Raw genomic sequence first — 26,960 nt, 5'->3', positions numbered from 1 at the left:
TCATCAGTTTTTATAATTGCATCAAATTGGTTATTCTTACATCAATTAGATCTCTCATCGGAGAAAACTGTATCATGTAAGTCCTCCCGAGTACATCAATTTGGTCTTCCATCACATCATTTTGGTCTTCAATGCAACGTTTTTTTGAGTTTGTAACTCAAAACGACATCAATTCTTCAATTTTCTTTTTGGGAAGGGGAGCTTTGAGGTTCACGCCAATGGGGGAGCCCACCTGAGCTCCTCCTCCTTACATAACGATAGGGAGATTGGGTGGGGCTCCCCCGCCGGCAATCTCCCAACCACCCTCCCCAAAAAGTTTACTTCGGCGGTGGAGCCCCTATCGAAGCGCCCATACCGTTTTTCTCATTATTATTATTATTATTCTTCTTCTCTCTCTCTTTCCCTCTCTTTTGGCTGGAAAAAAGAAAAAGGGAAATGAAAAAGAAAAAGCAAATATAAACAAGGAGTTAAAAACCCAATTGATGTAAATGAATAAATTCAAAGACCAAACTAATGTAAAAAATAAGTCAAAAACCCAATTGACATAACTCTCGAAAGTCAAAAACCAAATTGCCTATTTACGCTAGTAAACATATAATCTGTTATTTGATCAATATACATTCATTGATTTGCTGAGAGAAGAAAAATAAAAATAAATTGCTGTTGGGCCTTGGGGCCATTGAGTTGCCTAGGCCCAGTAACGTGTCAGTTGGTATAAGTGTAGGCCCAAATATCCGGGAAAACTCCCGCCGGTGGGACTGAAGCTGCTAGAACTAGAGGGAAGGTCGAGCGGGCCCCACCGTCACCATTTCCTTTCCGGCTTCATCTGTTTCTTATTATTATTTTTTACGTGAATCCGATTTTACTTGAGCAGAATAAAGATCAACTCTTAGACTCAAACACACGTTTTCACGTTTCGGTCGGCTTCAGTTGCTTCACTCAGTAGTCAGTACACTTTCTCTCACCTTTACCCAGCCTCGGCTCACTCGAATCCGGCGAAATGTCGATAGTTCCGATCAGCGACCGAAGACGCAGAGGCGGCACCGGCGACAGCGATGGCGACCCGTTCTCTCTGGAGGTGTGGGACGCCTTCGACAGCTTCAGAGACCACGTCTTCTCCTCCCTTGACACCTGGCGCCCCTTTACCGCCGACTTCCCTCTCCCCTTCCCCGACAGCTTCGGCGACTTCCTCCCCGGGCCCTTCTCGCCGGCGAGAACTAACAACCGGATCGACTGGAAGGAGACGCGCGATGCCCACGTGTTCAGGGGATATTTCCCGGGCCTGGGCAGGGACGACGTGGTGGTCGAGGTCAGAGCAGACAGGGTGCTGAAGATCAGGGGCGGGAACTTCTCCACCACCTTCGAGCTGCCGGAGAACGCCAGGCTGGAGCTCGTTACGGCGGATATGGCAGGAGGGCAGCTGACGGTGACGATCCCGAAGGATGTGGAAGAGAGGAGGCCCAGCAATGTCAGGGTCGTCGAGATTGAGGATTGAGAGTTGCTGTCTTTTATCGCCAATATGGGTATGTGTCTATAGTTATGTATTGAATAAATGTCGTGGGCTTCTGCAAAAGTTATGATCTTTGGATGAATGGGTCCTTTTCGTCAGTTTATGAATGTCGTCTGAAGTGTCTGTCGCATGTAATGTTGAAATGAATTTACTATGGGTAATGTTGCTGTTTAAGATATCTGATGAGCTTGATTTCACCAGCAGAGATTGATGTTGGGGGTGGGGGAGATTCGGGAAAACTCTTGAAGTTGCTAAAATGATCATAATCTGAGCTTTAACATGATGAATTCTCAGGCTCGAAGAAGCTTCTTACCGACCATTAGCCCCGAATGTAGACGATGTTGGTGATGGACTCCCTAGCACGGGATAGGACTTATGAGACGAACTTCTTGATGATTTGGAGCTAATGGAGGTCGGGCGAATGTCAAGTTGTGATGAGGAAATGAACTTCACGAGCTCATTCAATGCATTTGAGGTGGAACCCCCTTCTTCAATGCACATCTCGAACTTTCTCTTCAGCTCGGCTGCCCTCTGCCTCATGTCCTCTCCTTCCTTATCGGCCATTAAAGTTCTTATGCGTCTCTCAATCTCCTTCCTTCCAAGCTCAGGCTCATATAGGAAGCCTACCCCCCGAAACCTGGCTCAATTACCTTCTGTGAACCTTCTGATCGGCAATATATGGGCGGCAAATTAACAGAACCCCTTCGCTGATGCTCCCGATGGTTGAATTGCACCCACCATGGCTCCAAAATCCTCCGACTGCTTTGTGTGCTAAAACTGCCTTCTGAGGGGCCCACTTCATGATACATCCTCTGTCTCCGACTTCATTGAGAAGCCCTTTTGGGAGACGCTCGGTCCACTCCGAACCCTGAGCTGAACCAGGGTGAACTGCCCACAAAAATGGCTGCTTACTGTTAGCGAGCCCCTATGCCATCTCGGTGAATTCTTCCTCAGTCACTGGGGCTAGACTTCCGAAACTGACATAGATGACAGAATTATGAGCTTGCTTATCTAGCCACTCTATACAACCTGCATCCTCTGTTAGGAAGCTAGTGGATGAGGCCGTGCTAAGCTTATGCAGAGGGCCTATTGGTAAGAACTGGATTTGAAACTGTTGCTGGAGCTCCACTAAAGACTCTAGCTCTAGGAACTCTGTGGTTTTCCAAATAATCCCGGAGGATGATCCTATTTTACGCGCTCGGAGCACAAGTGGGAGCAGAGCTTCTAGATTTCTCAAATTGGACACTGGCAGGTCTTTGAATCTCAGGGGATGAAGCTCCGGAATGAGATCCATTACCGTGGAATCTGTAATTGAAGCACAACGAGCTTTATCATACATAGAATAAAGTACAAGATGTGATCGGCGAGATATTGAGCTCCTGTAACCTTTTATGAACCTGGTGGTGGAATGAGGCCATCCTATAGGGGTTGTGGAACTCCGAGCTAAGAGACCATGTTGATTGCGCTGCTTGTTTGGAGGATTAGGCTTGGAAGTTTTAGCTGGGAGGCCAGTGATTCTGCAAAGTACATAAGGCGATCATAGATTATCACTATATCGTTGTCCCTTCCCTCCATCATCTTAGTATATCTTTGAGTGGAGCCTGTCAATTCTCATTTAAGGCCGAGATTAGATGTGCTACATCGATGTTGGAGGGGACTGCAGTACTGGTGAGACTGCCCTTCAGAGGGAGGAAGGTGAACTCAGGATGGTCTGATGGATGTGGGAAGTTCGTCTGTGGGTGAGCAACGAGGATGGAGAAGCCTTTTGCGTGGAGGACAGAAGCCAGTTGAATCATCGGGTTCACGTCCCCTTGGAACGGGAGGGGGACCATCACCACCTGACGAAGGTGTTGTCTCTGCTCCTCTATTCCTCTCCCTCCCCCCTCGAAACATGTACATCTGGGATGCGATGTAATCATGCAGTCCCTAGATGTTTTCGATTTTGATTACCCTACCCTAGTCTGGCATCATTGGTCACCAAAGACGTAGAAAACCAAATGAACTTTGGTTAGTCATCTTTATTTATATTGTCTACGTATATAATATTGTAAGTGACAAAAGTGTATCCAAGGAGCATTGTCTCATCCTTTTGCCTTTGTCTCAGTGGCTTTATTCGACTCACTTTGCTAAATTTGAACATTACAAGTGAGACGAGATTTCAATCCGATAAACTGATTATGCCGTTAAAATGAATATATGTACTCTATAAGCGGGTATTCAGATGTAGAACCTCCTCTTTCAATGCAATGTTCGATCTTCGTCTTTGACTTCTGCGCCCTCTGCCTCATTTCCTCGCTGCCTTTATCAACCATCAAGGTTCTTATGTATTTCTCTCTCCTGCCTCTCAAACACGCCCTCAAATAACAGTTCCAACCTCCACACTGCACTCGAGTATCATGCATTGACGAATTGGTCCGAGATATGAGGATGGAAAATTAGGGGAACCCCTTCAGCAATGCTCTCCAGGGTCGAGTTCCACCCCGCTGTGGCTCAAGAACCCTCCTACTTCCTTGTCCGCCAACACAGCCTTCTGAGGTGCCCACTTCACGATATGACCCCTCTCTCCGACTCCTTGCCAAAACCCTTCCAGAAGCCACTCCAGGCGGTCCAAGCCCTGAACAGAACCAGGCTGGACGGCCCCCAAGAAAGGCTGCTTGCTGTTTGCAAGTCCCCATGCCCTCTCACTGACTTCTTTCTCATTCATCAACACGGCTTCCTGAACTGACGTAGATGACCGAGTTAGGGGCTTGTTTGTCAAGCCATGCTTTGCAACCAGTGTCCTCCTCTGGCAAGTTGCTTGTAGAGGAGGGACCCAGCCCCTGCAAGGGGTCGATCGGGAAGAAAGAGATCTGATACTTTTTTTGAAATTCTAACAACGAAAATTGTTCGAGGAACTCGACATTGTTCCAAATAATTGCCAAGGACGATCTTATATTACCGACAGTCGACAGAAGCTATAAAAGGCAGCAAGGAATCATAGAAACTGTAACTGGATACGGGCAAGTCCCTGTACCGTATAAAGTGAAGATTAGGAATGAGGTCCATCAACTTAGAATATGCAATATGTTATGGCATAAGTCTCAACTCGCTCTCTGCTTCTATATCACAGCTTGAATATTCAAGAACTATTAAAAGCTTACCAACCTTGAGGTGGGATGAGGCCAAGCTGGAAGAGCCGAGGCATTGCAAGGTAAGTCACTATATTGCTTGCGCTGCATGTCTGTACTGTTATGCTTGGATCTCGAGTTGATCTGCCACAGATTCCACAAATTACATAAACCGGTCATAGATTATGCAGGCGATTCCATACTCTTCTTCTTCATCTTCCCTGACCATTCGAGCCACTATATCCCAGCAGTGGGCTCTTCAGTTCTCATTCAGGGTCAATAGCATGGACAGCATGAGTGGTTTATAGCCATCGGGCTTGAGCTCAGAGCTGGTAATGTTATCTTCTAATAGTATGAATCGAACTCGGGATAGCTGGAAGGATCAGGAAAGTTGACCTGAGGGTAAGCGATGACGATGGAGAAGCCATGTGAGTGGAGAAGCCTGAGCAAGTTGGAGCATCGGGTTTATGTGGCCCTGGAACAGGAGAGGAACCAACACCAGTTGGTGAACCCAGGACGGAAGCCTGCATTGCTTCTTCTCCATATCTGGGTCTCTGAGGCGAAAATAACTTCCAACAAAAGGATTTTATTGACTGCAAGTACTTGGAAAAGACAGCAAAACACGCGCTCCATTTTTATTTTTGCTGGGTGAAATCATATGTCCAGTTATGTTTTACTTTATGAATGACATTTTTCGTTTTTAAATTTCATTTCCTATAGCATAAGCCCAAAAGACCCCATCATGGCTTTATGAAAAGCATTTTTTTAACTTCATTTTTATCTTTATTCGTTTCACGTTTTGTCTGAGTTAGTACTCAATATTCATTGCACCATTCACTTTTCTGTCCGTGAAAGCTACCGGAAGAAGATCTAATATTCATTCACATCAGTTGGTGTGACATTCTTTAGTGTAAAACCCGATCCAGCAATGTACTATGAATTTTAAATGTAGAAGACGTCAAAAGGCTAGCTCATCATCATCATCCTGAAACTTTTTGAGTGGTATTTCCGATCCTATTACCATTGAGTTCATCTAAAATTCTTTGCAGCTCTCACTTGTCAAGTCTCAGGAAAACTTTGTTGCACAGGTGATATGCAAGGTCATCTATTGTTTATTTTTCCATAAATTGTAGACTTCCAGATAGCAAATCCATTCTTATTTCTTTTCATCTTTCTACTCGCCTGAAAATTAGAGAAAGGACTTATAGGAGTCGAACACTTTTCCCCGAATCGAAGGCCAAACAGAGCCTTACCAGTAGAGGTTATCGGAAAATGAGCTGATTGACAAATCAGAATGCACTCGAGATGATCAGTTGTTGGGAAGAAAGTTTGTACTACAGCAAATCGTCATGTGCTGGTGAATATTTGATCTCGCACAATTCATTTAAATCCAAAGTTTCGAATTTTAATGTTTCCAATCACAAGCATTTCCTTAATGGTTCAATTTTATCCGTTTGTCAATTATGGTGGGCGAATGCTTCTATATTATATTCGTTTATGTTCTCCTCGAGTCGAGTTAGTGTTCATTGCACCATGCACTTCAGACTTGGTTATTAGTAATACTTACCCGAAAAAGAACTGATTGACAAATCAAAATGCTCTCGAGATCATCAGTTGTTGGGAAGATTAGACTGGACTATAGCCAATCATCATTTGCTGGTGAATATTTTGATCCCACACCGTTCATTTGAATCCAAAGTTTCGAATCCTAACGTTTTTTTCACTAACACTCGAAACTCCCCTTTCCATACTATTAATGCAATCCATATGATGGAATAAGCTTCACTAGTTCATTCAAGGATTTGTCGGAGGAGCCACCCTCTTTGATGCTGCTTTCAACTCTCTCCTTCACCTTCATCATCCTCTGCTCACCATCTTCTCTTCCTGGTCTGCCATAAGCTTCCTCACAGCTCTTTCTATCTCCTTCCTTTGCATGTACTCCACCATGATCCCGACCTTCCACATGTCACATATATACCGGGCATTCAACTTCTGGTCCCCAAAACTTGGGGTGCAAATCATTGGGACCCCATCGGAGACGCTCTCCAGTGTCGAGTTCTACCTGCAGTGACTCCAGAACCCTCCGGTTGATTCATGACTGAGGACTTCCTTCTGTGGGGCCCATTTTATGATGAGTCCCCTTCCTCCAACCCTCTCAATGAACCCTTTTGGAAGAAAGTCTGTCCATTCCGAGCCCTGAACTGAACTGGGACGAATCTCCCACAGGAAGCGCTGCTCTCTGTTGGCCAGTCCCCAGGCCATTTCTATGAGATCTTTCTCATCAACAGACGCTATGCTCCCAATACTAACGTATTAGACTGAGTTCTTTGCTTGTTTGTCAAGCCATCCAATGCAACTGTCATCTTCCTTCAATAGGCTGCTCAAGATTGGTGGTGCAATCTTGTGCAGCGAGTACTGGGACTTGGTGCTTTTTCTGGAGCTCCATCAATGCTTGGCCTCTGTGGTTTTGATTATGACTGCGGGTGAGGATCCTGTCTCACACACGTTCTCGATTAGTCATAGTAGATCTCCATACCTTTTCATCTTGTAGATGGACAAATCCTTGAATCTGAAAGGGTGAAGTCCAGAGACGAGCTCAAATGATTTCGACTCTGAAACCAAAATGTCAGCCTTCTGTAAATCTAGTTGTTAGAACTGGATCAGAATCCTCTACATTTGGACATCAATAAAATCTGATGGAGTTTCCATGGACATTAACTTGGTTCCTATCGTAACCCCAAAAGTGTAACGCATAGGATTTTAATTCATGATGTGGAATTGATCATCTTTAGTCCTTTCATATCAGATAACTCCGAGCCTCATCTGACATATTGAAGAAATTAAGGCCCCATTTGGATTCACAGTGCATTGATTTTAACTTTAATTTTAACTTTAACTCAACACAGTACATAACAAAAATACACATTTCCCAATTCAAAAATTTTAACTTTAACTTTAACTCAACACACTACACAACAAAAACACACGTTTCCCAAGTCAAATTTATAATCACATCTCATTTGTCCTTTTCCACAATCAAAATCAAAATTAAAATAACTTTAACTCTGAATCCAAACGGCCCCTAAGACTTTATTTGGGAATGGAGTGGAGTTAATTATCGGTTGTTGGGATAGTAATGATTGTGTTGTTGAATTATGAAAAAAAGTGAGAAAATGTAATGAATAGTTAAGATGAAGTAATGATTGTGTTGTTGAATTGTGAAAAAGTAATAAATAGTTGAAAGAATTTAATATTAAAAATTAAATTAAATTGTTAAAAATATTGAAGAAAATGGGAAAAGTAATAATTGTGTTGTTGAATTGAAGATAAGTGGAGTAAAGTTAAAAAAAAAAACTCTAAAACCAAACATAGCCTAAAGAACTCAAAGACATGTACCTTGCAGAGGAATGTGACAGTCTTCTATGAGCCTAGGATATTCCTTATGGATCCTGACATTGCCGGCACACAGTGTCCGAAACACCATGCACGAGATCCTCAGCTCGCTAGCAACTCCCTCTGAAAAGTACATGGCCCCATCATAGATCACACAGGGGGTGCCCACTTCTTCTTCTTGTTGGAGTATTGTCTCAGTGCTGCTGATGTTGTCTATCCTGTGTTTATCCATTTGTTTGATATCTATCTGTTTGTGTCTCGACTAATCATTTGGTTAGCTTAGACCAATCTGTTTCTGTACGTGTCGGTTTCTCTTTGTTGAATGGATTTAGACAGTTATTTGTTTAGTTCAGTTGTTGTTTTGAATTTCAAACGCAAGAAGCAGTTACTTAGCAGTTGTTTTGTGACTATATATGTAGGAAAGGGTCGATGATGTATGTGTGGTGACATTTAATGAAGTTTTCTTCTCTCTCTCTCAGTTTCATCCTTTGCTCTCCACTTCCTCTGTTCAATTTTTTTTTTTGCCCTGCAGATTCTTTGTGCTGCAGACATGCGTGTGAGTGATTGAGAGAAGCACTAAGAGAGAGAAAGTTTGAGAGAATTAACACTTCTCCCCTGGCCTTCTGTACAAGATGCCACAACACGTCCCTTAATGGGGCCTTGCAGTTGATATTGAGCTTACAGATGACGTTGATGAAGTCGCCAGAGGAGACGTATTCTTTGGACAGTTAATCAGGCATGGAGATAGAGTGGAATGGTAGGGGCTGGTTCTTTGGGAAGTTGAAGTTTGTGTGGGCAACGGTGATGGAGAAGCCGTAGCGAGAGTGGAGGACTGCCCTGAGCTGGAGGATTGGAGTCAGTTGGCCCTGGTATGGACACAGAACCAGAACGAAGCCTTGTTTCATCTGTGACCTCTCCATAGTCAGCCCTCAGAGCACCCAAGTATCAATTACGCTGTATCAGGTTTCAAGGCTAATGAATGGATGACGGGGTAATTGTTATCGTATATGAAGATCTAACATTTTCCTGACGTAATCACTTACTTATTTCTAAACTGATGTTGTTTGTCGACATCAAGAGCTTGTGTAACAGCTTATGAAAAGGACTTTGGCAGCTGAGTTGATATTTTTTTTGACGCTTTGCATGTTTTGTTCTTTCTACTGTCCATATATGTGATGTCCTTTAGTTTAATACCCGATCCAGCAACATGAGATACTGACAATCCATGAATTTAAAGTGCAAAAGATGTCAGGCTAGCTCATCCAGAAACTTAGTTAATATTTCCGATCTGGTTACTGGTTGAGTTCATCTGAAATTCTTTGCAGCCCTCACACCTACCCATCAAGTACCAAGAAAACTTGATCTACCTGTGATAAGGTCATTTATGGTCTTGCATTCGAGATAATAAAGACGTATCCGACTGTAAACTACTCCTTTCATTTTTCTGATCTTTTGGGAACTAGAGAAAAGGATTAGGGAGAAAATACTTTTCAATAGACCAGATTGTTACCAGAATTATTCAGGATTCTTTTGCTTTGAAAACCAAGACAGGAGCTTGTTTCGGTGCACAAAAATATTGTCCATCAAGGGGAAGGGTAGCAAAACCATTATCTCCAGAGGTTCGACCTGAGCTGCGGGTGGTTTTCTGGGAAGTTGAAGTCCATGTAGGTGATGGATATGTACTGCTAGCCTGGGTTGCCTCGAACTGGAAGACAGGACTCAAGTGGCTCTGTTAAGGACACCGCACTAGCATTAAACTGCTGTTTTCTCAATAAGGAGGTTTGCATAATCGTTAACCTTTGTTTTCTGTTGCTGCTGTTGTTTTTCGTTTCTTGTTGGGAATTCTATTCGTTGTTTTGATTCCATTGTCCATTGTTCCAGACGAGCCATAGGTACCGGGCATTCACTCTCTGGTCCGCGAAACATGGGTTGCAGATCATTGGGATCCCTTCAGGGACGCTCTCCAGTGTCGCGTTCCAACCGCAGTGGCTCCAGAACCCTCTGATCGACTGTTGAGCCAGGACTTCCTTCTGTGGGGCCCATTTTATGATGAGACCCCTTTCTCCGACTATCTCGATGAACCCTTTAGGAAGAAGCTCAGTCCACTCGGAGCCCCGTACTGAACTGGGACGAATCACCTACAAGAAGGGTTGCTTAGTGTTGGCCAGTCCCCAAGCCATTTCTATGAGCTCTTTCTCATCAATGAAGGTTACACTCCCGACACTGACGTAAAAGACTGAGTTCTTTGCTTGTTTGTCGAGCCATTTGATGCAGCTGTCATCTTCCTTAAATAGGCTGCTCGAGATTGGGGGAGGAATCTTGTGCAGTTGGCCCACGGCGAGAACTGGGACACAGTGCTGTCTCAGGAGCTCCATCATTGCTTCCAGTTCGAGGGCTTCGAGTGGTGTTGATTATGACTGCAGAAGAGAATCCTGTTTCGTGTCCCTTCTCATATAGTCTGAGTGGGGACCTTAATAACCCTTCAGCTTGTAGATGGGCAGATCCCTGAATCTGAGAGGGTGAAGTCCAGGGACGAGCTCAAGTGATTTTGACTCTGCAATCAAATTTTCTGGAGTGTGAAACTAAACTCTCTATGGACATTAACTCGATTCTTATGGACTATTCTACCCAAAAATTGATCATAACATATACTGCTATCCTGCTCTGAAGTGTAATATGTGGGATTTAAATCCGTGATGTTCCAATCCACCATCATAGACTTTAGACCTTTCACATCAGATTACTCCGAGCTTCAAAGTCGTGAATTGATTTGACATATCAAAGGAACCAAAGAACCAGAAAACATGTACCTTGCAGGGGAATGTGACCCTCTTCTATGAGCCTAGGATACTCCTTATAGAGCCTGACATTGCCTGCATACAGCGTTTCAGCATACAGTGTCTGAAACCCCATGTTCTGGATCCCCAGCTCTCTTGAGACTCCCTCCGCGAAATACATGAGGCCGTCATAGATCACACAGGTGATGCTCGTTTCTTCTTCACCCCTGGCCTGCTCAACAAGATGCCTCAGCACATCCCTTAATGGGCCCTTGCAGTAGACATTGAGCTTAGAGATGACGTGATGAAGTCGCTGGAGGAGATGCCCTCGTCAGACAGGTGATCAGGAATGGAAATAAAGTGAAATGGCAGGGGCTGGTTATTGGGGAAGTTGAAGTTTGGGTGGACAACGGTGATGGAGAATCCATAACGAGAGTGGAGGACCGCTTCAAGCTGAAGGATTGGACTCAGGTGGCGCTGGTATGGACACAGGACCAGCACTACACGGCCTTGTTTTGCCTGTGACCTCTCCATAGTCAATGGACTCAGCGTGCCAAAAGCACCAAAGTATCAACTACACTATGTCAGGTTTCAATGCAAAAACTAGATCAACAGATGATCGGGTAACTTTCATTGTATATGATGAGCTGACATGCTCCCAACATAATCGTATGCATAAACTTATACGGCGATATTGTCTGTTGACATCAAGAACTGTGGAACTGCTTATGAATAGGACAGTGGGGCTTTACTGATTATGTATATTTTAAAGTCCATACATGTGATGTTCTTTTAATACAGATCCAGCAACGCGGAATTAGAGGCAAATCCATGTATTATAAATTCAAAAGATGTAAGGCTAAACTCTTCTGGTTACCGTTTGAGTTCATCTGAAATTCTTTGCAGATCTCAGCTACTTGTCAGCTTTCAAGAAAACTTCAACTGCAGGTGATATGCAAGGTCATCTGTGGCCTCGCACTTGAGAAAATAATGATGTATCGTGACTGTGAAATCCATCCTTTTCATTTTCCTGATCTTTTGGAAACTAGAGAAATGGAATTGAAAGAGTCAAATAGTTTTTGATGAATCAAAGACCAAAGAGACTTTTGGCGGAATCTTTTCACTAGGCAAAACAGGACAGGATTTATTTATATACTATAGCACGTAATCGGATGAAAAGATAATCCAAACATATGGATCATAAAATGAAGGTAAGCGAAAATCATTGATTGGCAGATGGGAAAACAAATCGGGTAGATCAATGAGGTTCTTCTCTACTTTGAACTTATGAAAAAGTCATGAAGAAAGATATATGTAACGTTCTAGCTTCCACTTGACAGATCAATATGCTCATTTTGGTGCTTTTCACTGGGATTGTATTGAGATGATGAGCTTTGCCAGTTTATCCAGCAAATTGTACGAGAAATGGCCTGACTTAGACTCAATTGATTCTGCTCCTTGAATGCCGTTGCTCTTTTCCGAATTCTCTCTCCTTTTTTCCACCATTAGCCTTGTTAGCCTTAGCAATCTTCTCTCCTTTAACATTCTCCTTTTCCAACTCCGACCCCACCCTCCACACATTGCAGGCATACCTTGTGTTCAGAGCCTGATCCTGAAGAACAACCTGCAGATCATTGGGATGCATTTGCTGACAATCTCTAGTGTCGAGTTCCACGCACAGTGGGTACTGAACCCTCGTATCGTCCTATGCACTAATACTTCCTTCTTCAGGATATGATCGTCCTCTTTCCTCAAGTGTCCCCTTTAAATCATCCCGCGGCAGCTCGATTCACTCTACTCAGGAACAGAGCCTGGCCAGACCCATATGAAGGGCTGCCAGCTGAGGGCTAGCCCCTGTGCCATCTCGAGTAGGTCATGCTCGTCCATACTGGCCATGCTTCCAAAGCTCACGTAGAGAACTGATCCCTGAGCTTGTATGTTGAACCACGGGATGCAATCCATGTCTTCCTTCAGTAAGGAAGTAGAGGAGGATGGAGCTAGCTTGTGGAATGGACTGATGGGGAATATACGAGCCAAAAAAAGTCCTTTTAAGTGTATTTAGTATCCCCTGTTCAAGGAAATAGACCGCAAACACGATGATTGCAGAGGACTTCATAATCGACTCTGTGATAGCAGCTCGCAGCTCGAGAAATGCAACAGTTAAAATTTTCGTGACGGAGAGAATTAGGTCCTTTAATCCTAAAGTCTGCAGTTCAGGGACTTGATCGCGAGAGTCCGTCTGCAAAAATGTTCAAACTACAATTAAAAGTTGCATATGGGTTCATCAGGTTTCTGATATATTCCAAAGCAATATTCGACTAATTCCATAAATACTGTGTTTTTAGTGGAAAATAACTTCACACCTGCACTTGCCAAGTAGACGGACATAAATTGTTAATCATCATCACGAGGGATGCAAATAATGCTCTGAGGGTTGACTCAATAATTTACGCAGATAAGCAGAAGAAGCTGAAGTTCATGAAGGTGGAGGTAATGCAGAAGTTGTACTTTGCACAGAGGGTGGGCTCGTGGAAACTCTTCGTTGAGAAGACAGCAGTTTAATGCTCCTCCAGCTCGAGCCCACCCCCTGTGCATCTTGTCAGGAACTCCATCTTGGTTTCATAGCCCATTGTAACAAGGCTGTTCAGGCATGAAATCCCTTTGCCAGGAAAAAGAGGACAGGATTTATTTCGATAGGAGCTTGTGAATGAAAGGATAATGCTAAGCGCAGTCATCAAAATGAAAGTAAACATCAGTTACTGGATGGAAAAATGTACAAAAAAGGGGTAGAAGAATGAGGTTCTTCTCCATTTTAACTTATTATTCTGCTGAAAAATCACAAAGAAAGAAATATGTAGCAACTTTAGCTTCCAATTTGAAAGATTAATGCTCTCAATTTGATGCATTTCCTTCATATTGGAATGAGATGATCTGCTCTGCCACTTCATTAACCAAATTATACGAGTCTAAGTATACGGTCGTTGGAAGAAAAGATCGAAATACAGCAAATAGTCGTGCGCTGGTGAATATTTGATCCAACACGTTTAGATTCAAAGATTCGAATAATAATGTTTTGATTTCCTTAACGCTCAAATTTCTATTTCTATTCTGTCAATGCATTCAAACTGATGGAATAAGATTCACTAGTTCATGCAAGGAATTGTCGGATGAACCGCCCTCTTTGATGCTACAATCAACTCTCGTTTTCAGCTCCATCATCCTCTGCCTTACCATCTCCCCTTCCTCACCCACCATAAGCTTCCTCACTGCTTTATCTATTTCCTTCCTTTCCATGTTCTCCACCACAATCCCGACCTTCCACACATGGCATAGGTAACGCGTGTTCACTCTCTGGTCCCCAAAGCTTGGGGTGCAGATCATTGGTACCCCTTCGGAGATGCTCTCCAGTGTCGAGTTCCACCCACAGTGGCTCCAGAACCCTCCGGTTGACTCATGAGCTAGGACTTCCTTCTGTGGGGCCCATTTTATGATGAGACCCCTTTCTCTTATGCTCTCGTTGAACCCTTCAGGAAGAAGTTCAGTCCACTCCGAGCCACATACTGAACCGGGACGGATAACCCACAAGAAGGGCTGCTTGCTGTTGGCCAGTCCCCAAGCCATTTCTATGAGCTCTTTCTCGTCAACAGATGCTATGCTCCCAATACTCACGTATAAGACCGAATTCTTTGCTTGTTTGTCAAGCCATCTTATGCAATTGCCATCTTCCTCTAATAGGCTGCTTGAGACTGGCGGGGCAATCTTGTGCAGCGGGCCCACGGCGAGAACTGGGATATGGTGCTGTTTCTGGAGTTCCATCAATGCTTCCCGATCGAGGGCTTCCGTGGTGTTGATTATTATTGTGGATGAGGATCCTGTCTCGCATGCTTTCTCGAGTAATCTAAGTAAACCTTCGTACCCTTTCAGCTTGTAGACAGGAAGATCCTTCAATCTGAGAGGGTGAAGTCCTGGGACGTCATCGAGTGATTTCGACTCTGCAATTTATGCATCAATCGGATTTGATTCAATGGAGTTCTAAAGATCCAATGAAAACCAAACTTTCTGCTTTCTAGGGAAAATATCTCGATTCCTATGAACTATGTCCAACCCAAAAATCATTTCATCATAAAGTGCACGGCACCATGCTGTCCCAAATTGTAATGCATAGGAAACCTGATTCGGCATATTGAAGAAATTAGAGAATAAAAAATACATACCATGGACAGGTATGTAGCCCTCTTTTACAAGTCGAGGATACTCCTTGTAGATCCTGATGTTGCCCGCACACAGCGTCCGAAACACCATGCTCTGGATCCCCAGCTCTCTTGCAACTTCCTCTGGAAAGTGCATGACCCCGTCATAGATAACGCAGGCAACACCCGCTTCTTCACCCCCGGCCTGCTGAACAAGATTCCCCAACACGTCCCTGAATGGGACCTTGCAGTTGATATTGAGCTTAGACATGACATTGATGAAGTCGTTGGAGGAGATGTCCTCATCGGATAGGTGATCAGGCATGGAGATAAAGCGGAAGGGTGGGGGCTGATTCTTCGGGAAGTTGAAGTTCGTGTGGACAACAGTGATTGAGAGGCCATACTGAGAGTGGAGGACTGCTCCTAGCTGGAGGATTGGACTTAGGTGGCCCTGGGCTGGACATGGGACCAGCACAATGCGGCCTAGTTTCCCCGGTGACTTCTCCATAGTCAGTTGATGCAGCTGGTGCCAAGATTACCTAAAGTACATCGACAATGCTTTGTCAGGTTGCGAGGTACAGATTGTTGGGTAACTTCGTCTTTTAAGGAGGGCTAACCTGCTCCCAACGTATCTACCTAAACAAAAATTATCTACCTAAAAAAACCTGCTCCCAACGTAATTGCATGCGTATTTGTAAAACATTGCTGTCAGTCAACATCAAGAACTATGGAACAACTTACAAAATGGAAGTGGGAGCTCAGGTCGGATTCTTTTGGACGCCTTACAGATTCTGTTCTTTTCACCGTCCACACATGTGATGGTCTTTAGCTTAATACTCAATCCGACAACATGGGATTAAATTCGGATAGATAAATTTCAGATGCAAAAGATGTCAGGCTACTGAAACCATTTAATTAGTATTTACAATCCGGTTACCAATATTAATTGAGTTCATCTGAAATTCTTTGCAGCTAGCTCTCAACAACTAGTTAAGTTTCGAAAAAAATTGATCTACAGGTGATATATGCAAGGGGCATTCGTGGTCCCATGTTCGATAGAATAAAGATGTAGAAGGTTGTAAATCCATTCCTTTTCGTTTTCTAGTCGTTGGGAATCTAGAGAAAGGGATTTAGAAGTGTCATATAGTTTTCGCAAATCAAAGACCGAGCAGACCATTACGTTGATGATTCTAGAGAATCTTTTTCATCGAAAACCAAGATAGGAGCTTATTTCAGTACAGAATTATTGTAATTTATCATTCTTGAGGTTTGGTCTGAGATGTGGGTGGGTTTATCGGGAAGTTGAATTCCAAGTGGGTAAAAATGACAGAGAAGCTGTACATTGAGTAGAGGGTCACTTCGAGCCGTAGGACCGGACTCGAGTGGCCCTGCTAATTTACCAGGCGAGCATTAAATTGTTGTCTCATCTCGATGAGGAATGTGCTTTGAATATTAGCCGTACTGTGCTTTTTTGGGTTGTTTTTTGCTAGGAATTCTACCCGTCGTTATGGCTCCATATATAGACCATTGTTCCTGTTCAGGCATGGTATCTTTCCGTCAGGCGAAATACAATGGGATTTATTATTTCGATACATGCATATTATCAGATGTTAGGATAATACTGAGCAAGGATCACCAATTGCAGGAGGGAAAACATCAAAAATCTGGTTTTGAAAACGGGGTTGATCTTTTTTATTCTTGGCCTACGGTTTGGCTAAAATGTCATGAGGAGGGAAATGTGTAACATTTAATCTTCCACTCGACAAAGTAATGGTCAATTTGACGCCTTACCTTTGCGTTGGGTCGAGACGATGTGCCCTGCCAGTTGATTGAGCAAATTATGAGAGGTACCGCCTGATTTTGGACTCGCTCGAATCTGCTCCTTAAATTCCATTGCTCTTTTTTTTATCCCCCCCAGTTTTTTCCTCCTTTTTCCACTACTAGCCTCTTCATAGCCTCAGCAATCTAGCTTCTGTCCATAACACTCCTTTCCCAACTTTGGCCCCCACCCTCCACACGTCAAACACATACCTTGCGTTCAGAGTTTGTTCCCCGAAGAACGGCCGACCAGCCTCTTTCCTCAGCATTGGCATCAAATCATCCAGCAACGGCTCATTCCACTCTCATCCACGAATGGAACCTGGCCAGACCACTCATAAGAAAAAAGGCTGCTGACTGAGGCCAGCCCTTGTGCAGTGCTCTCAAGTAGGTTCTGCATCTGCTTCTGCTCGTCCATAATGGCCATTTCTCCCAAATCTCACGTTTGTAAAGAACCAATTCTGGAGCTTGTCTCAAGCCACAGGATGCAATCCAAGTCTTCCTTCAGTAAGGAAGTAGAGGAGGATGGAGCTAGCTTGAGGAATGGACCAATGGGAAATATACGAGCCGAAAGAAGTTCTTCAAGTGAATTCAGTATCCCTTGTTCAAGGAAATGGACCATGTTCACGATGACTGCAGAGATCTTCCTTGTAGAATCTGTTATGGCAGCATAAAACTCGACCAAGGTTTTTTTTTTTTTTTTTGAATTTTTCAACATGGAAAGCTTACAATCCTTTAATCCCAGAGGAATAGTTTGGGGACTTGACAATGAAGGCGTTGATTATGCAAAAATGCTCGAACTACAATTGAAACTTCCCATCGGGATTGGAGTTCATCAAATTTTCCAGAATAATCTATGCAAGACTTTATCACTCTCCAACTGTATTGAGTCCTTAATTAGTTAGAGCAGGAAAGTTCGTCCAAACACTTCCTACTGGCAACTTCAGTTTGGTTGCCACCTTCTGTGCAAAGGTGCATGGGCTCACCATACATGATACACGCAGCCCGCTTTCCTTGGTCAGCAGACTCCTGCAACTGTTCCATTCATTGCCTGAACTGAACAGTCCATCAGGGATCGGCACGGAGGTGGAGGCCAGCTGGTTCCAGGGGTTGGGAGAGTTGATTCGGGCTGGAATAACACTGACTAGGAAGCCCTTGTATTACGGGATATTGATATTTCCTGGATTTCATGGGATACATCCCTGGGTATAGCTGTGCATACGATTAATTAGGACGTGTATATTTCCCTGTATATCATAGGAAAATCAGCAGGATACTTTCCTGACTTTGTTTTCTTTGCTTATCGGGCACCTGCACCCTATATGTAATGACTCCCAAGTTAATGAAGGTCAAGTAATTAAACCAATTCAATCTCTGATTCTTCACACCTTGAGTGATTTATATTGGCCAGTTGGAGCATGGAGTGTATGCGGCCATGTGAAGGGGCAGAGCATCACCATGACCCGGCCGTTTTGGCCAATAGTGGCAGCTGGCGATTGAAATCATGGAAGGTATATATAGCGAGGTGATTCCGAAATGATAAACTGGAGATAAACCAATCGTGCTTTAATCAGATCCTTCAAATTTTGAAGTCCTGATTCATATGACAGGGAGGAAATTGGGTCAGTTTGAAAGAAAATAGGGCCATTCCTGTAGCTTGTGGCCCAGATTGTGTAGGTTAAGATCGAAAGGATGCCATCCTAAGGTAGGCCCAGATTCCATAGATCAATATTGGACTAACTAGCGGGCTGCTCTGTTCCGATATTTTTTTGGTTAGTGAGCCTCTTCGATCTCATGATTCTACTGCTGGCCCATACAGTCGTACATTTCCGCAGCTGGTGCACCTCATGATCTGGAAAAACCATGGTTGCCCTTGGAATAATCCAAATCCGAAACCGGAAGGGTTTCTATCAGTACAAGTGTTGGGAATATAAAAGTATTGAGGAAACATCCCACGTCCGCAAGGTCAAAGAAAATAAAAGGACTTATATGAGATTGGGTACTTCATAGCTTGTGCTTTTGAGTCGAAAATGAGTTTAAGTTCATGTAAATCCAGTAAAATTTAGAATGATATCAAAGCTCATGATAATGATCTTGAGAGTGCGTATGCGTGGGAGCCCCGCCACGCCAGTGAAATCTGCCGATGATAAGCCGGAGGAAGGTGAGCATGACATCAAGTCATCATGCCCCTGAAGCTCACCTCGAGGAAGAAGATACACTAAATTAATTAATTAATGCAATAAATTAATTAGTTCGAGACACAAATAGTCAAATCTAATTTTTTAAATGTCGACAGTAAAATTGTTCTTATCTCAGGAAAGATGTGGTTAGACTGGTTGCGTTGAATGTTAGTTAAGACATTCAGTTCTTATCGGGAACATAACGTTTTGGACAGCGCACATGATGCCTGTGATGATGACCATAATCCATTACTATATCAATATGTTATTTTTCTATTTCGAGTTGACGAAAGTAAGAACAATTTGGGTACACCAGCATCATGAAACCCCTCATCTACGGAGAAATTTATTATTACAAGATTGATATGTATATAAGACATGAAAGTAGATGAAGAATTTATTATTAAAAAGTTAATTATTACTAAATCACTGATTAAAAAAAGTATTGAAACAATTTATTATTAAATTAGATAAAAAGATATTTTTTTAAAAAAGAGTTATGAGTGTATAGTTGAATTAAGGAAAAATAAAGTTGAATCGAGTAAAATTATGATTCGGAGAACAAACTTAGCCATATAATACATTTTTCTGAGACCTTATACCGAGAGGCGAAACGAGACTGCTTCTCTGGCCTAAATCACCAAGGACTTATTGAGCTAGTGTCACAGAGAGAGATATCTGAGAAGATCTCGCAACATCTTTTTCCTGATACCGCCGAGAAATCCAGCCGGAAACAAGTGGTAAAGGTTGAATTGGGCTTGGAGATGACGAAGGACAGGAAGATCGGTGTGGCGATGGACTTCTCAAAGGGGAGCAAGCTTGCCCTGAAGTGGGCGGTCGAGAACTTGCTCGACGACGGGGACACCCTCTATGTGATCCACGTCAAGCCTCCTCAAGGTGACGAGACCCGGAACCTTATGTGGTCCGCTACCGGCTCCCGTGAGTGTATCTTCTTCTGTAATCTGATCGGATATATATTAACATACTGCCTGCCTTGCAAGTGAAGAGTATGTTATTTGACCGCAGCTCTGATACCTTATGCGGAGTTCCGTGAAAAGGAGGTGAACGAGAAGTACGAGATCAATCTCGATGCAGAGGTTCTGGACCCGCTTGACTCTGCCCGAAAGCAGAAACATGTAAGAGCATCAGATTCTGATCTATATCCGACAACAGTTTCATTTTACACGCACTTGAAATAGACGGGTTCCATTTGATTGATTGTCGAGTTCCTGGAAAAGTAGAGGTAAAAGAGACATAAGCAAATAAAAGCTTGATGGGCTAAGGCTTTGGTTCGTTGCGGATGCAGGTAACTGTGGTAGCGAAGATCTACTGGGGGGATGCAAGGGACAAGCTGTGTGCGGCTGTTGGGGACCTGAAGCTCGACTGCCTGGTCATGGGGAGCAGGGGCCTTGGCACCATCCAACGGTAAAACTCGGTAGATCTTATCGACATAAGATGTTTTGATGTGCATATTCTGTGATAGCATCAACATAATCCGGTTGTGATTGATTTCTCCACAGGGTACTGCTGGGCAGCGTGACAAACCATGTCATGGCAAGTGCAGCTTGCCCCGTGACCATCGTCAAGGACTCGACTTCTCCCCATGGTTTCTAGTTTATCGATTCCGCAATCTACGAGGACATAAAATCTACTAACATTGGTGTTTTTGTAACATCGATGTGGGACTTGTTTTTGCACGACTATGGGTATCTGTATCACAATTCAGTTGTTATGCTATCATTTTCCTACTCTATCAATAATAAAGACATTGTCCGGGTGGGTTTCCACATTGTTTCGAAATTTCGAGTTTATGCCATCATTTTGTTCATATAGGATCACAATTTCACAGAGCGAAGTAAGTAGCGAATGTAAGAACCACAAGACGACACACTTAATTACTCGCCATATATGTCTTCCGAATATTAACGATAAATCTTCGGTGTACTTCAATTCCAAAAACTCGAATTTTTTTTTGTTGATTAATGAGATCCCCGCTTATCCAAAAAAAAAAAAAACTTGAATATCCGTGCTGTTGTGTGGTATGGGATGGGATGGTTCTTGTCGATTTTTGGACCAAACGAAGACTAAAAAAAAAAATCTCTCTTTGCTAGGTATTAAATAACGGAGTTTGGAGATCCAAGTCAAGACCATACTCATCGGCCATTATGGAAGCCCAGTAAACAATTCAATGGAGCAGCATTTTCCTAAGTTTCGCTCCAACATCTAGACAAACCCCATGTGAAGGAGCCTTTAAGGGCAAGGAAACCTAACGTAAATTCAGGAACCTGTCAACCCCTATTTCCATTGATGGAGTCTTCTTCATCCCTCACTCTAAACAAAGTTAGCAAGGAAACCTCATTTTCATATGGCTAGAGATAATAAGGCAATGATCTCAGGTTTCCGATGCCTGTGTGCTTTCATCTTTGTCATCTCAGCCTGTTCCATTGCTTCGTTCCTGTATTCGTGCCAATGTACGAGTCCATGCCACGACCCAGGCCGGGAATGGGGCCAGAGCTTAACACCTAACCAGACCATCGACCTCCTCAGCTTCCCAGAAGCATGGAACAACCTCAACTTTCCCCAGGTACCTCCTCCTTGGCGCATGAAGATCGCTGTGTTTGTAAAGAAGTGGCCCCATAGATCCCAGGCTGGTGGGCTCGAGCGGCATGCACTGACGCTCCACCTTGAGCTAGCAAAAAGGGGCCATGAGATCCATATCTTCACCACTTCTCCGATAAACGCCTCTTCATTTCCCAAGTACCCCTTCCCTAACTTGCACTTCCACCTCTCCAAACCAACAGCCGCTGGCTATTTGGACCAGTCCACAGTCTGGGACCAATTCCAAGCCCAGAACTCCAGTGGATCCCCGCGCCGGCCATTCGATGTGGTCCACACTGAGAGTGTCGGGCTCATGCACACGCGGTCTAGGAAACTCACCAACCTTGCCGTCAGCTGGCATGGGATCGCCTATGAGACCATCCACTCCGACATCATCCAGGAGCTCCTTCGTTCACCAGAAGAACCGCAGGCGTACTCTCTGACTGAAAGGGCAGTGAAGGTCGTCGAGGAAGTGAAGTTCTTCCGGAGCTACGCCCATCACGTCGCCACGAGCGATCACGTTGGGGATGTCTTGAAGAGGGTTTACATGATCCCAGAAGAACGTGTTCACGTGATCCTCAATGGCGTTGACGAGGAGATTTTTCGGTCGGATTTCAAGGCCGGGAAGAATTTTCGACGGAATTTCGGCATTCCCAAATCTAAGACGCTGGTTCTGGGAATCGCTGGGCGGTTAGTTAAGGACAAAGGGCACCCACTAATGTTCGAAGCGCTGAAGCAAATGATCAGAGAGAACGCCAAATTCCGGGAAACTGCCATTGTCCTTGTCGCGGGAGACGGACCATGGGGCAGTAGATACAGAGGTCTAGGTTCTAACAATGTACTTGTTCTGGGTCCCCTTGAACAAGCCCAGCTTGCGAGATTCTACAATGCAATAGATATCTTTATCAACCCAACTCTTCGGGCTCAGGGATTGGATCACACTCTGTTAGAAGCTATGCTCTGTGGCAAGCCCGTGCTTGCAACGAGACTTGCAAGCATCACAGGTTCGGTGATAGTTAATGGCAATGTAGGATATACATTTCCGCCAACCTTGGAATTGTTGAAGAGAGCACTCTATCGGGTTTGGAGTGATGGAAGAGGAGTTTTAGAGAAGAAGGGCGAGGTTGCAAGGCAGAGAGGCCTCCAATTTTTTTCTGCGACAAAAATGGCTGCTGCCTATGAAAGGCTATTCCTCTGCATATCATCAATGAGTGGGGGAGATACTGAGAATCAATGTCAATTTGAGGATTCTTCTCGGTGAAAGTTTTTGATTTATAATGCAGCTTCAAAACTATGACGGAGCTGATTTCCACTACAATTGATATGACTGAGTCCGTAAGAGGAAGCCAGCGGGTTGTTCATTTTGCTGTAAAGATGTGGCATGCAGGAAATCATCCAAGTACTCATTTTGGCATGTTCACATTTCCATGGCACATGCGGGGTAATGATAAGCAGCCTGTGGCTCGGTCGAAGAGAATAAGATGCTGAGGCAAGGAAAAACTGAAAGCCTTCAGCTTTATAACGAGGCGCGTCAACTACAGATTGCGGGCAAGCTTTTGGTCTCTGTTGTATTTTGCTTTGAGAAGAATACAGCTATGGAAGACCAATACAGAATTGAATGGAAATGGAAAGATAAAAGATGTCGGCTCCTCCTTTAAGTTTCGTTTTCCTCGGATCGAGGTTATAAAGTTGTTTCTAAATGCAGCAGACCTGACTAGGCCGTTACTGTTTGAGATGGCCCGGATTTCAGTACCAGTTCCTCATTTCTTTGTTAAATTTGAATTTGTTCCAGGAGAAAGCACATATTGAACATTCATCTTCGTATAGAAAGAAAGGCACCGAAATAGAATTAGGAAACTAATACAAGTGCAGAACAAGTTGTTAAGGATGTGTTCCACAACCTTAAATTGCAAACATTAACCAGTCCAATTAAAAGGCGACTCAAAACTAAAGCCTTTTCCAACGTCTCCTGTCCAACTAATTTTTACAGCATGAATGCCAAGTACAAACGCCTCCCGAGCTTCGCAAACACTGTCTGGTACCAAACTGCTGCATCTTGTGTTGTACTTGTAGCTTCTTAATTCCTGTAAAAAAGGTTCATGATAAATTATAGAAACCATCTGATTCCAAGTGGCCATGACTGATTGATCATAACGAATAAGGAAATCTCATGAAATGAGCGCGCTTTCTAGTTGATGAATTTTAAGCTAAATAATTTTCTTAAAAAAAGAAAAGAAAACGATATGATTGGAATTCACATTATGTACCTCAGAGACAGTTACCGACTTCGGCACCCTTTGGAAGGCAAGGCTCTAGTAATAAAGTGAACCTGTAGAAACATCGGAAATCAAACCCGATATATCCATCAGCTAAGCTTTAGTAACTTTGCAGGAGAAAAGGAGCGTAGGACAGATCCAAAAGTATACCTTGCCACCAGTTTCCTCTTGAAGCACCATCTGTATTCGCGCCATTTGGATCATCTTTTTCCCCGTCTTTCTTGAACTGCTTCCATCAAGACAAGACATCACCACAGTAAGTCCCAAGAATGAATGCATCAATGAGTTCCTCAATGATCATCTATCTAGCAATATGCAGCTATAAGGAGCTCTTTAACTTACTATGGGATATGATCCCGGCTTCTGGGTACTTGGGGACTGGGAATAGACATCTTGACCACCATAGTAAATGGATGAGCTGAGGTGACACGGTTCCACTCTCTCTTGCCCGAAAATCGGGCCATCCCGGCTGGGCATGTTCCCGCTTGCTCCCCCAGAGAAATTAGCTGTTATATTTCAAGAAACAGAGTCGTAGGATATACTCTTGCAATCTACTAAGAAGGCACGAGATTTGAGGCCACATAATAATCAATAATGCGAAGCACCTTGTCTGCTGTTCCATGCTTGATTACCCGGTGACTGCTTCGGTGGAGATCCTGTAAGCTCGGGGCTCAGGTTTCTCCCAGCTACCTGAAATCAGATAAGGGCTTAAAACATGGCTAATGCAAGCGACAGAGGAGGAAAACAAAAATGAGTCCCATCTGAATTCTAGACGAAAGATCAGGGGAAGGACTATGTCGACTAATATCAACAAATGGAATGAAGCAGCAGTTCATGAACATACGGTCTGAGGAGGCGGGAAAATCGACGTGAAGGTCCCCAATGAAGGGGGCGATTCCTTCTCGCCAAAAATATCAGCCGAAAGTGAGGAAGATGGACCCACCTGCCTCTTGCTCTCCATCAACAAACCTTCGTCCCCTTGCTTCGCAAATAAAACAAGGAAGATTACAGTCCAATAATAAAGAGACCACGAGTTCTCACTTCTTGTCAGCTATCTGCCCACCAAACTGTAGAACCAACTGAAAGACAGTTGACAGTTGGAAGAGGAGAAGACAGAGGAGCTGAGTATGAATCTGGTTTGCCTTCTCGAGCACCATTATATAGTCGCACAGAAAAGACGGCACATGCCTTGCCGCCCATGTGCCATCATCGCAAAGGGGAAAAATAAAATAAAATAATATAATAAAAAGGAAGAAGTGTTCAATGTATTCAAATCCCAAGTAGATATCTAAATCTTCTTATTCTAACAAAGATTTGGGAAACTTTTCCTCTCTTACTTGGAGGGTTCCTTATTCCAAATCTACAGCCATGGACATAATAATAATAAATAAACAATACAATAATGGAGGAGAGAATGGAAAGAGAGATCGTTCTTCATCCCCATTTGATCACAAGTGGATAAGTGCCACGTGGGGTCCACCTGTCATCCCAATTGGATGTACCATCTGGTGCCACTTGGCAGTGGATGGGATTAATTATTGTGCTTGTGCTTGCTTCCCCTTCAGTAGGGGAAGGTTGATAACTTGCTCGTCAGATGAAATATAGGATTGTTCATATGGGTCATCAGGTGATCGAACCAACCTGTCGGACATGCTCGGTATTGCAAAAATGGTCATACGTCCAGCTTATTGTCATCGAAAGCATAGTATGATCCCAATAAGGTCATGATCTAACAAATTTGACTTGAAAAGCATGACCTTATACGTATGCCTGAACATGTTATATATGGATCAGAATTCGCAACGAACATGTTCATTTTTGGTCATTCCGTCACACTGGGGGGTCTGGTTTGGTTCTATATCTGACCTTTCTCACTTCTCTGCCCAATGAGCCTCTGGTGGGGGTATTTTCTTGGATATGAGAGATCGAAGATGCGGTGCAGAGAGCGAGAGCGAGAGAGAGAGAGAGATCTGCAAATGTTCCAATCCGACAAGAAGATAAATGCATGGATAAGGCCGTCGTTGTCCCTTTTCCCTTATATTCGGATATGCCCACAGCAACCCATAGTCTTCTACAATACAACCTCAAACCCAATACCATTGCGGTTGAGTTGACCCGAGTCACCTGACTACTGATGCCACCATCATCCTCTCTCCAAATATCATAACTCTGAAAGACGATAGATAGATAGATAGATACTGAGATTCCATTCCTATTGACATATATTCATCAGCGCCTCAACTAGGCGATATGAACTCTTACCCACAGCCGGGCCGAGCATAAAGGTGTTTCTAAGCAATTCTAATATCGATAAGATAACATATCCGAGTTGAAAATATTCATCATTCATGGAGAGAAGAAAAGGAGTCCAGGAAATTGGTTTGGCCAAGTTCATTCAAGTTGATCCACTCTCTAATGGATTAGCATCACAGCAACAGCACGCGAGCAATGTAAGATTTCGGGAATAATTGACATTCGGGTGTGTGTTTTTACTTGGAAATCTTTCCGTCTGGGCTCAGAGTCAGAGGCTCAGTACTGTGACTTGAGATACCAGATTGGCTCAACTTGTTCTTTGACCCTTTGATTAGATTCGATCCCATCATTCATTCATCATCGAATGGGAATCCCTCTCAAGTTCAAATTCCCTTTTGCATTCATCTTATTCTTCTCCGAGATAATTAGAACGTGTTTTTGGTTGCCTGATCTATATCCGAAACCACAAAAAAGGAGAGGGAGGAGTGGATGGAAAAAAAATAGGCGTAGGGGAAGGCAGGAAAGCATTGAAATGTGATAATAATGGATTGGAGAATCATTCGGGGTCAAAGACAAAAGCTTTGTCAAGATGTTAGATTGAGATTGACCCGGGTGGACCAATAGGAGGAAAAGAGAATCCGATACAGGAAGATGGGCTCTAGACTTTAGGCCGAGGCCCATTTATTCGGGCCCATAATCAAAATGGAAAAAAAAAAAACAACGTGAGCGGCAGGATTCGAACCTGCGCGGGCAGAGCCCACATGATTTCTAGTCATGCCCGATAACCACTCCGGCACGCCCACATGTTCTTGCTGATTTTGTCTGTGGTAAAATATCAACGCGACAATATGATGGGCA

At 43.6% G+C, this 26,960-nt stretch overlaps 7 protein-coding genes, 1 non-coding gene and 2 pseudogenes across 11 annotated transcripts; 3 read left to right on the top strand and 7 right to left on the bottom strand.

Annotated features, from left to right (window-relative positions):
- The first annotated feature begins 851 nt into the window (after nucleotides 1–851).
- On the top strand, nucleotides 852–3,732 carry LOC116201146 (18.1 kDa class I heat shock protein-like). Its single transcript, XM_031532270.1, has 2 exons — nucleotides 852–1,523; nucleotides 1,805–3,732. Exon 1 carries the CDS (start codon nucleotides 1,001–1,003, stop codon nucleotides 1,493–1,495), a length of 495 nt encoding a protein of 164 aa, XP_031388130.1. The 5' UTR covers nucleotides 852–1,000; the 3' UTR covers nucleotides 1,496–1,523; nucleotides 1,805–3,732.
- On the bottom strand, nucleotides 2,436–3,342 carry LOC116200642 (UDP-glucose iridoid glucosyltransferase-like). The gene is made up of 2 exons (XM_031531469.1): nucleotides 3,177–3,342; nucleotides 2,436–2,815 (listed from the first exon to the last, which is right to left on the bottom strand). The coding sequence occupies exons 1-2, from the start codon at nucleotides 3,340–3,342 to the stop codon at nucleotides 2,436–2,438; spliced, it is 546 nt and encodes a 181-aa protein (XP_031387329.1).
- A 227-nt stretch (nucleotides 3,733–3,959) lies between the features above and the next one.
- Nucleotides 3,960–5,147, bottom strand: LOC116200641 (UDP-glycosyltransferase 76E11-like). The gene is made up of 4 exons (XM_031531468.1): nucleotides 5,014–5,147; nucleotides 4,655–4,761; nucleotides 4,449–4,464; nucleotides 3,960–4,329 (listed from the first exon to the last, which is right to left on the bottom strand). Exons 1-4 carry the CDS (start codon nucleotides 5,145–5,147, stop codon nucleotides 3,960–3,962), a joined length of 627 nt encoding a protein of 208 aa, XP_031387328.1.
- Nucleotides 5,148–6,370: 1,223 nt separating this feature from the next.
- On the bottom strand, nucleotides 6,371–9,041 carry LOC116200640 (annotated as a pseudogene).
- A 590-nt stretch (nucleotides 9,042–9,631) lies between these two features.
- On the bottom strand, nucleotides 9,632–11,454 carry LOC116200639 (annotated as a pseudogene).
- Nucleotides 11,455–13,640: 2,186 nt separating this feature from the next.
- On the bottom strand, nucleotides 13,641–15,566 carry LOC116198626 (UDP-glucose iridoid glucosyltransferase-like). Its single transcript, XM_031528819.1, has 2 exons — nucleotides 15,002–15,566; nucleotides 13,641–14,779 (listed from the first exon to the last, which is right to left on the bottom strand). The coding sequence occupies exons 1-2, from the start codon at nucleotides 15,483–15,485 to the stop codon at nucleotides 13,908–13,910; spliced, it is 1,356 nt and encodes a 451-aa protein (XP_031384679.1). The 5' UTR covers nucleotides 15,486–15,566; the 3' UTR covers nucleotides 13,641–13,907.
- Nucleotides 15,567–19,541: 3,975 nt separating this feature from the next.
- LOC116200880 (universal stress protein PHOS34-like) lies at nucleotides 19,542–20,775 on the top strand. Its single transcript, XM_031531830.1, has 4 exons — nucleotides 19,542–19,914; nucleotides 20,002–20,111; nucleotides 20,282–20,400; nucleotides 20,496–20,775. Exons 1-4 carry the CDS (start codon nucleotides 19,740–19,742, stop codon nucleotides 20,587–20,589), a joined length of 498 nt encoding a protein of 165 aa, XP_031387690.1. The 5' UTR covers nucleotides 19,542–19,739; the 3' UTR covers nucleotides 20,590–20,775.
- Nucleotides 20,776–20,906: 131 nt separating this feature from the next.
- On the top strand, nucleotides 20,907–23,303 carry LOC116200879 (D-inositol 3-phosphate glycosyltransferase). The gene has a single exon (XM_031531829.1). The coding sequence runs from the start codon at nucleotides 21,341–21,343 to the stop codon at nucleotides 22,832–22,834; it is 1,494 nt and encodes a 497-aa protein (XP_031387689.1). The 5' UTR covers nucleotides 20,907–21,340; the 3' UTR covers nucleotides 22,835–23,303.
- A 73-nt stretch (nucleotides 23,304–23,376) lies between these two features.
- Nucleotides 23,377–25,206, bottom strand: LOC116200881. Of its 4 annotated transcripts, none has more exons than XM_031531834.1 (6): nucleotides 24,793–25,206; nucleotides 24,455–24,539; nucleotides 24,192–24,355; nucleotides 24,000–24,078; nucleotides 23,841–23,902; nucleotides 23,377–23,657 (listed from the first exon to the last, which is right to left on the bottom strand). In XM_031531834.1, the coding sequence occupies exons 1-5, from the start codon at nucleotides 24,808–24,810 to the stop codon at nucleotides 23,886–23,888; spliced, it is 363 nt and encodes a 120-aa protein (XP_031387694.1). In that variant the 5' UTR covers nucleotides 24,811–25,206; the 3' UTR covers nucleotides 23,377–23,657; nucleotides 23,841–23,885. The 4 variants fall into 4 exon arrangements, with proteins under 4 accessions (XP_031387694.1, XP_031387692.1, XP_031387695.1 ...); XM_031531832.1 differs by having other exon boundaries at nucleotides 24,694–25,202; XM_031531835.1 differs by having other exon boundaries at nucleotides 24,000–24,075; nucleotides 24,793–25,193.
- A 1,617-nt stretch (nucleotides 25,207–26,823) lies between these two features.
- TRNAS-AGA lies at nucleotides 26,824–26,905 on the bottom strand. The gene has a single exon. It is a non-coding gene; the product is annotated as a tRNA-Ser (tRNA).
- Between the last annotated feature and the right edge of the window lie 55 nt (nucleotides 26,906–26,960).

The sequence above is a fragment of the Punica granatum genome, chromosome 3, assembly GCF_007655135.1.
Source record: "Punica granatum isolate Tunisia-2019 chromosome 3, ASM765513v2, whole genome shotgun sequence".
In the NCBI taxonomy this organism is placed as follows: domain Eukaryota; kingdom Viridiplantae; phylum Streptophyta; class Magnoliopsida; order Myrtales; family Lythraceae; genus Punica; species Punica granatum.
Note: the sequence above shows the minus strand (reverse complement) of the source record. Positions and strands in the feature narration are given on the sequence as shown.